At 38.7% G+C, this 9,903-nt stretch overlaps 1 protein-coding gene across 1 annotated transcript in view; it reads left to right on the forward strand.

Moving 5' to 3' along the window:
- The window catches only part of LOC137102696 (exostosin-1), a 179,747-nt gene extending 172,474 nt beyond the window's left edge, over window positions 1-7,273 (forward strand). The window contains exons 11-13 of the mRNA XM_067482468.1: window positions 460-620; window positions 1,547-1,718; window positions 4,253-7,273. Of these exons, the coding sequence (XP_067338569.1) occupies window positions 460-620; window positions 1,547-1,718; window positions 4,253-4,438 (519 nt within the window). The 3' untranslated portion in view covers window positions 4,439-7,273. The remainder of the gene's footprint in view (window positions 1-459; window positions 621-1,546; window positions 1,719-4,252) is intronic.
- Window positions 7,274-9,903: the final 2,630 nt, after the last annotated feature.

Below are 9,903 nucleotides of genomic sequence, written 5' to 3' on the forward strand. Positions count from 1 at the left end.
TCCACCCAGCCGTCCTTCTTCATCCTCTGCTAGTCCTTCAGGTATTTGTCATTATCAAATTACATTACATGTGAATACAGCAGAGTATCAAGTGACAAGTATCAAGCAAAAATAATTGTATTTCAACTCTAGTTTCTCAGTATTTACATTGTACATACTATGTATTTACTCAGTATTTAGTAAAAGGTTTGAAATATGTTTTGGGGCAGAGAGGCTGTTCTTGTTGCTAGCTTAGCAGAATGTCATTTGATAGCAGCTGTTTTTCACCTTTTTTAATCATCTTCTAAACTAATTAATGCTGATTGTGTCACTTCAAAAATGTACATATTCACCTATAAGACTTAATTCTGGCCTCTGGCCATATATTTTCTCCTTTTATGTCGTTCCCTTATTTACATCTGGTCGCCTATTCTTTTCTCTTCAATCATAATTCTTTTTTTTCCTGCTCATCTTCTCCAGGTGGATTTTGCCTTTATTGTATGGCAGAGTTTTCCAGAACGTATTGTTGGTTATCCAGCAAGGAGCCACTACTGGGATAGTTCCCGGTCCCGCTGGGGATACACCTCCAAGTGGACCAATGACTACTCTATGGTCCTTACAGGAGCTGCTTTCTACCACAGGTACAAGAGCCACATCTCCTGCCTCACAAGAATCTGCTTTTCATTTTTTGTTTCAGTCATTTGAATGATTTACAGACCTTCACAATGGCTTTTCCTGGATGCAGTGACGTCAGGCCAACCAACAAAATACATTTTACTTTTTTATTTTTTAAAAACACATATACATGGTAAGAATGTGTTTAACATCCAGTTTAGTTTTTTGGTGTGGTTTGTTCTGTACATGGTCAGGTTAAAGAAAAGGAAGTTTGATAATGCAGTCTCTCTCCACCTCTCAAGAACAAGAAACTACGCCTGAAAGTTGAGGAGAAAAAACAGGTAAACTGAAGTATTAAGCAGAGCGGTAAATTGAATGGAAGAGAGTGTTGCTCTCCCAAGGGATTTGAAGCACCTTGTCACACAGATAAACAGCTCTCTCATTGTTCTATTGTTAGGACGCCAAAAGCAACTCTTTATGAGACAGGCAAAAATGGAGTCAGACTGAGATGTAAAGGTGGAAAGTGTGTGTGCAAGTGTGTAAAAGAGAAGGCGGCCTTGGCAGGAAGGCGACAAGTAAGTTGCTTTAGTCATAACATCTTATCAGTAACTGGAGCCTCCCATAACCTGAACGTGTAGGACAACACCGTGTTCACACTACTAAAAACATGCAAACTGATGTTTAAGGGGGTTTCTACTTACATTCATGGCAGATTTAAAATGTGGAAATATGCACCTTTCCACTCTGACTGAGGTTTATACAGCAGGTCCAGGTTTACATGCATCTTCAGAAATCTGGGGAAAAAATGCATATGCATGTTTCTGTCTTTGTGCGTACACAGCATCTGATCCCGTTGAAGGCAGTGGAAACAAAAACAAATTTAAAGTGAAGAAGTAAAGTTCAGTTTTGGCTCACTAATAGAGAGATAACATTTTCTGTTTGTATGTATTAGATACTACCACTACCTGTTTACCCACTACATCCCAGCCAGCCTGCTGACGATGGTGGACCGCATGGCTAACTGTGAGGACATCCTAATGAACTTTCTGGTTTCGGCTGTGACCAAGCAACCGCCAATCAAAGTCACACAAAAGAAGCAGTACAAGGAAACCATGATGAGCCAGGTAAGATAGGCTTGTTTTATATTCATGTAGACACACTGAGCTCTTGTTTGGGTCCCTGTAGCCAAGACTGATGACTGCAGTCAGGACTGATTTTAAAGCTCAGAATGAGTTGGCAGCATCACACACACACACACACACACACACACACACACACACACACACACACACACACACACACACACACACACACACACGGTGTACATGTTGACAGGGTGAACAGTAATGTCAGCAGCCTACTAACAGACTCACATTATAAACTATCGCTATGTTGCTCTAAACGAGTCAACATTTGCCTCTGAACAATTGCAGCTATTGCAATTAATAATGGTAGCATTACATTTTTAGGAGAATAAGTAAAGTTTCTAAAACCACCTGCCCTGGTGGCATTTGTGCTCATTGATGACATGGTCCTTTATCTAAACGTTGACTACCATACTACTCCCAGTGGTTTAAAGAGAGTGAAAAGGCCACGTAATTTAACAAAAATAGATTAGTTTCCTGTATAGGATGAGTGATTTTTCGGGCTGTACGTAGCTCTGACCTTCTCTCTGGGAGATCCCTATATGTGCATGTTGTGTGTGTATGTGTGTTCGTGTGGCCGGCCCTATGTCAGGTTCTGATGGATGATCTGACCACAGGCAGGACGATGACTCTGCAGTATGGACACAGTGATTAATGTCTTAATTGTGAAGGCAGCACGGCAAACCTAGATTTACTCCTCCGCTCTCTTGTTCTCTTTTTTCTGAAGATCTTTCTTCCTGCTTCCTCGGTCCCTCATCCCTGATTTGTTACTTTGCTTCAAGCAACAACAGAGGCATTTAACGTGGACAAGTTGATTCTTTTACAACATCTTCTGTTATTTCATCGATGTGATGTGATTTAATTACAGGAGTGTCCCGAACCACTTCTCCAACTTAACTTTTTATAGTTTCATTATTGTACCTTAATACTAGAACCCCCTGCTGCCACCATCTTGCTGCACACACAATCTGTTCTAACTACAATCCCCGATTCCAAGGTTTATCAAAGGGGTCTGCTGGCCTCCACATCGCCTTTATCTGTGCACTCTCCAACTCATATGCCAGCAGGCACCCAGGTTCAGCCATATTCCCCTCAGCACCACTCATCTCAGATCACCAGGTGAGAGCAGCAGGAGACGGCAGCATTATAAAGTCAGCCAGAAACTATTCAGGAGACTTCAATGCTACTGCGAGAAACAAACCTCAGCTACTTCATAGTTTCAGTACCTGCAGAAACATTTCTCAGTGACTTACCAGAATCTAGCCAGACCTGATTTTAAAAATATTGTTGGAAACATGGTGAAAGTAAAGTTTCTTATTTCTAAAACTTCAATTCATTTTTAAGACCCTCCCACATTAGGGGACTACTTAACAGTTGAGACTGATCCCCCTGATGTTTGATTGGATCTTTGCCTAAATGTTCTGCAATGGCAAATTTAAACTCCTGAATTAAATCCAAGTGAATATGCATCTCCCTCACTAAGACAAAACACAGCAAAAACATCAGGAAATTCCTAGCACAGCATCTCCAGAGACAAAACCCAGCATCTGTTGATGTCTGAGTTCTAAACTTTCTGCTATTATTTACTACAAAGCATTAGAAACTAATTATTAAAACTGATAAATATAAATTCTATTTAAGTACTTTTAAGTCATTCAAGGTGTACAATCCAAAATTATGAAATATTTTACTATCCAAATAATGATAGACCCGACTGTAAACATCCCTCCAGATTTGCATGGACCTTTTTGTAATAGTTGCAGCCCAAAATGCCAGAATTTCTGACAACTTTTCTTAAATAAAATCCGCTGCTGCTTATTTTACTCCACGGTACTACTAGGTAATGTGCACTAAGGCAGTAGTAGCACAGCTTATTCAGACCAACACAATGAAAATTTACAAAACCTACTAGTCTGAATTTTTTTGCACTGTTGTTTTCTGGGTTGTCAACAACTACATCGAAGTGCACCAGCTCTGTTAGTACAATGGACATGGTTTCTCTTGAGGAGCAGGTGGGGAAAGGATAGTGAGAGATGTTTTACTTTGAGAAAACTTTCCTGTCTTGATAAGTTCTTCACACTCTACAGCTGCCACTAACAACATTTTTCTGTCAATTAATCCATTTTACAATTTGTTTTTTAAGGGAAATTAATTGTTTTAAAAGACTAACAAAGTACACAACTTCAATCACTGCTGAGCAATAATGCTACTACACTAGCAGGAAGAGGACTGTATGGTTTTAAATAATAGGTTTAGCAGCTATAAGGACAAAGGCTTTCCATACTCATATTTTCATAAATATTAATAGAAAAAAATTTGCTTTTGTCTTTTCTGGTAGTTCCAACAGGTGCTAACAAAACCTCACAGAGTATATATAGCCATTTCGATATGAAAATGTAGATTAATCAGGATAATTGTCAATAGTCTGTGCACTCACCTGCCACAAAGTTGTGTTGATTTCTCTGTTCTACTTTGTTAATTTCCCTCTCCCTGTTTTCCCATACGTTTCCAAGGGCTCCAAAGCGTCTCGGTGGGCGGACCCCGACCACTTTGCCCAGCGTCAGACCTGCATGAACATCTTTAGCCACTGGCTGGGTTTCATGCCCCTGGTGCACTCCCAGATGAGGCTGGACCCCGTGTTGTTCAGGGACCAGGTTTCCATTCTAAGGAAAAAATACAGAGACATTGAGAGGCTATGAACAAGGATATTCCCATATCAATTATAGAGGAAGTAAGTGTGGGCAGTTTGGGCTCACTCTCATGTGAGGCCATAAAAGGAACAACCTCACATGCACTGGAAATGAAAATAATAAAGCACAGAGGTGCACACAAGGAATTTAACTGCAAATTTCTACAAAAATAAAAAAAACAAAAAAAACAAACTGAATCTCTATGCGAAGTTGTAACAGAAGACAACTGTGACAGTACCACATAAATAAGAATGCATGGATTCACATGCAGCCAAGGCTGTCCTGACCACAGACATAATGTGTTGCATGGTTTGAACAAGAAACCTGTATAAGGGCCAGAAAATGTTTTTGAAACTTACCAAAAATATGTTTGTTGGTCTGTTGTAAGTAGACAAGTATATAGTATGTTGTTGGCAAAAAAAGCAAAAGAGATTTATAGGTTGTATTGAAAAAGTCATCAAAGAAATCTCTTTCTGGTGTTACTGTATGTACAGCAAACACACTGGGAACAAAAAGGAACATATTCAAATATCTTCTGGATCAGACAAAATGACAGCTGCTAACCCAAAACTCCCAGAGACAATGGCACTATGCCTCTTGTATACTATTGTAGATTTTCAGCAGCAGTTCCTGTCTGTATGAAGCAAATAAAAACACAATAAAGAGATGTTATAAGGTGAGAGGCCAGGTCTCGACTGTTCCTTGCTGCTGCTGCTTCTGTTGTAATTTTTTTGTGATATGATATTTTCTTTGTTGTTTTCCCTTTATGTATCAGAGAATCGAATCAGTGGCATTCAGTTCTCATGCTGTATTGATTTTCTTGTTGAAACGCTGACTCTTCTGCCTTTACGTTTTGGTGTTGGTGCACAGCTACACAAGCAACTAAACACAGATAAAGGCACACGTTTGCCTTTGAAGACTTTGTTGATGCACTGGACAACAAATTCAATGAAGAATCAAAAGCCTGAGATTCAACTTAAAAGTAAAAATTAACATAATAACAGGGAAACTACAGGTTAAATTATGCTTCACGCCAGGATAAAAGCAAAGTATCACTATTGAGAGATTAACATAAAGCTTCTCTGAATTTTAATGTCCAAGCAAAAACAAATGACAAGAGCTGTTATTCTGTCTTAACTTCCAGTCTGTACTGGAAGTGTGGATGTGTCAGTATTAACATCTGCTGCTTGAGGTCATCTCACATCTACATTTTAGAAAATCTCCCAGACTTTTTAATACTATAACACAAAGCATGAAGGACTAACACAGCTGAAAGAAAGCAATAATAAAACTAAAAACAGATGCTATGTGCATTAGTAACAAGGTCGGGAATATTTAGTTATTAGGTTTTATTGTTTGTCACATTTAAGATAAGGTGCTATTGTTGAACAAGCACTTACTACTCACAGCAGGAAACATCAAAAAAGTTGATATTTTTCTATATACTATTTCACAAATGTTGAGCTGGGAACTGCCTTTTTTTAATTTATGAGCTGCAGCTGTAGAAGAGTGAGAGAATCATGCCACTGAACTTTGTCTGGATGCATACAATCAAACAAAATTAGATATGTAGATCACTGACAGTAATTTTGTGAACATGCCAGTAATTATGTTACACACAGCCACAGCCCCCTCATGTGCGGGTTTGTTTCTATAACCACAATGTTTCTATGAAGCACCTTTGTCATTTTTCATCTGTCTTTTCCTTCATCTATATTTCAGGTTTTCCTCTCACCTTTCTTCTCCTCCTTTTCTCTGACAGTAATCATCACCTCACGTTGCCTCCTAGTTTTTCCCTACACATTTCCTTTATCTAGCTTCTTCTTTTCAGGTGTTGCCTCGTTTCCTCCCTGCTTTCACAGCCACTAATCAGGATCTCTTTATCATCTGAACATTTGTACAGTTTATTCTTTTCACACTAAATCTATGATCTCAGAGGAACACAGCAATCAAGGCGCGTTGAATTTCCTTCAGGCAACATCTTTACACAATTCAAACACTGACATGTCAACACTGATCCAATAGAATATACAGTTAGAAGAAAAAGAGATTAAGTCCTATGGAATAATGCAACTGTTGATAAGGCACTAGTGAAATATCTATTGCTTTCTATTAGGTACAATGTGTCATAAAAGCTTTAATAAGATGCCACATAACTACAACGCAGAGGTCTAAACAGTTTTTTTGAAAATATTTCTGAAGTACTTCCCTGCAGTCGAGAGAATACAAATACACAGCTTTTATTGTTGCATAGAGAGCAATTTTCCTCCATTGTATAGGTTTAGTTATTGTAACAACTAATCAAGACTGACATCTGTTTATTCTGTGTTGGTGAGACCCATTTATTTTAGCAGAAACACACCATGTGTCCTAAATGGTAGAGAGAAGAAGAGCAAGAGCTCATAAAACAGGTAAGTATGTTTAAATATGCTTCAGTTACAGTAAGATGAACATTATTTGACAAGAAAGACTGAAATGTGAATGTATTATTAGCATGTTGAAAGAATTTGTATTTAGCGTCTGTGCGTTTAATTGACTGTTGAGATTTAGGAGACACCTGTCAGAATAAAGCGATGCCATTCAAAGTTGTCACTGTATGAGATACTTTAAATTTTCAAGTATCTCTCCCCCCCCCCCCTTTTTTTTTTTTTAAGTCTTACAAACTACCAGCACCAACAGATGATTTAGCATGAACTACAATGGCTTTCATTTCACTTTGCTTTAGGGAATTCTCCTTTTCCTTTTGCTCTTATGATGCATTGTTATAGTCCCTGCAGCCTGTTAAGTTGTGTGTGTGTGTGTGTGTGTGTGTAATGTATAACAATGGGTTTTGAGAGCACTCTTGAGACTACCACCTACTGTAGCTTGTAGCTGTAAAAAACATTCTTTTGAATATTAAAAACCGTTGTGACTAAAGTATAAACATTTGGGCTGTTTCTTTGCTTGTTTGATGACTGACTCTTAAAGCTTAATACAGACAGATGTTTCTTAAGTGTAAGTGTTGTAAGGTTCTATATATGTACCTTCTCAGTGCTAGCTTCATGATCTACCTTTATAATTGAGGTTAATTGAAACACACACAGACTTAATTCCTCTTTCAGAGATAGTAAATTTATATAAACAGCTACTTTTTCATCAACTTGGTCTAGTGATCATTTATCATCATTAACTGCTTATACTGTTCAGGGTTGGAGCCTATCCCAGCTGTCATTAAGCAAGAGGCAGAGTACACAGTGGACAGGTCACCACCATATCTCAGGGCCACAGAACCATTCACACTCACATTTACACCTACGTGCAATTTAGTCACCTATTAACCTAACATGGATGGCTTTAAACTGTGGGAAAAAACTAGAATCCCACACATGCACTGGAAGAAATTCTACCCAGAAAGGCTGCAGAGCTAACCCTTCCATCGCTGTGCTGCCCACACTCCTAAACATTTTAAACTGAGAATCTAATGCCAAAATTGGCATCTAATGCCAGTTTGGTCCAAACACTCTAAAATATGGCTGACCACAGCTTTGTCTAAATGCTCCCAGCAAGTGTGCATTTCACAAATAGCTTTGCTCCCATTGGTAATGTCTCTACTTTGATCATTGTCTTTCCACGGAAAGAGTGAAGTCACGATTTTTCAATTTCCATGTTAAGACCAGACAGCACAAAGGCCGCACACCACTACACACCCACACCAAGCTTAACCTTCTCCACCCACTCTGAAGACAACCGCCGTCTTCCCCTATAAATGCAAATCACTTAGGACCTTCGATCGGTGAGATACCAGAACACATTACATATTTCAGAATGTTGCTCATCTGGTCTGATTTATAAGGTGTGACCTGGAAACCATTTGAGGGCAAGAAAGTCCAACCAAATGGCAACATGGCAAAGGAGTGGGCGAGAAACATAAGTTGATGCCCTTATGATGTTTCTATCTATCTATATGCAATGTGTTTGGAGTTCCATTGGAGTCTGAATTTTAATATCAGAGGTTCCCCTTGAGGCAGGTAGCTCTCTCCAGATAAGTCATATGCACATATGTGTTTGTGTGGTGCTAATATGACAATAAATGGTGCACAAGTCAACCACATATAGCTGTTAATCCTACATATTCATACTTTGTATTATTCTTCTGTTGTCGGCCTTGTGTTCCATCTGAATACAACATGAGTCAGTGAAGCACATAGAAAAGGCCCGTCTGCAAAGGTCCAGACATTATCTAGCAGACTGTCTCTCTCTAGTGATTTTTATTTTTTTTCACACACACACACACACACACACACACACACACACACACACACACACACACACACACACACACACACACACACACACACCCTCTGTAGCAGCATGTTAAAGGGCCTTGTCTCGACTGTGATCAATAGAGGTCAGTGTAAGTCATTGGATGTGATCATCCATGGGTTCCCTCAGGAGGAAACTAAACCGCTTCACTTCTCCTCGTTTGTATTTATTGGACAGTGAACATGGATTCGTGTTTCTGCTGATGTTAGAGGAAGCCAGGCAGCACAAAGAAACATGAAAAAATAAATCTGACGTGGGGGAAAGGAAAAGGCACAGAAGGCCTTTAACTGCCATGAAACAGTCAAATGTAGAGACCACTAGAGATCCATGTAGATGAAAATATGATCTCTACTTTAGTTTCAGGAAACCATCTTAGAGAATATTTAAAGTAAACGTGTAATGGTGCGTTTACATAGTGAGGTAATAATAAGGCAGTTAAGTCACATAAGCTCCAAGCTAGATTTTCTCCTGTTAGCAGCAGTTAGACCGTTTCCCAATCAGGAAAGTCACACAGATCAATAGCTTCATGGCCACACAGAAATTAGGCCAGATCGCTATTGTTTGCATCTGGCAGCAGTCAACATGGTTTGAACAGGCCAAAGTAGAAGCAATTATGTCAAAGTCTAACCCAGACCTGAGCAAATCTTCATTTTTTCCCCATTCACAATGACATTGCGGTCAGCTGGGATGTAAGCAACTAACTCAGCAACTTGAGTACAAAACTCATGAACAACATAAGAAAACAGTTGTAATGCCATTGCAGGAACACTTCTCATTTATTGTAGTGTTATTAAAAAAAATTAATATTGCATTGTTTAATTGTCATATGGATACTTGTGTCCCTAAAACTTTATGAATATTTGTAATTTAAAAACTATTTAGGCCTAGTATGAACTACATATTGTTTTCCCTTAAGCATCCAGTAAAGCAGTCTGCTTAATTTGCATGGAACAAAAAAAAATTAAAAATAAAATGAGCAAAAAAACAACAAAACTCTGGGAAAGGAGAAAACACAATTTTCTGAGCAGCTGTATTTTAAAAGCCTCACATGAGTGAATGACTTGTCAAAGCCAGTTCTGGGACAGCGTAGTTCACATTGTCAATAAAAACTGTGACAAAATCTTCAACTGAAGTACATTAAAATATACACTGACGATATGTTTTACATGTTT

Source organism: Channa argus, chromosome 17 (assembly GCF_033026475.1).
Source record: "Channa argus isolate prfri chromosome 17, Channa argus male v1.0, whole genome shotgun sequence".
NCBI lineage: Eukaryota > Metazoa > Chordata > Actinopteri > Anabantiformes > Channidae > Channa > Channa argus.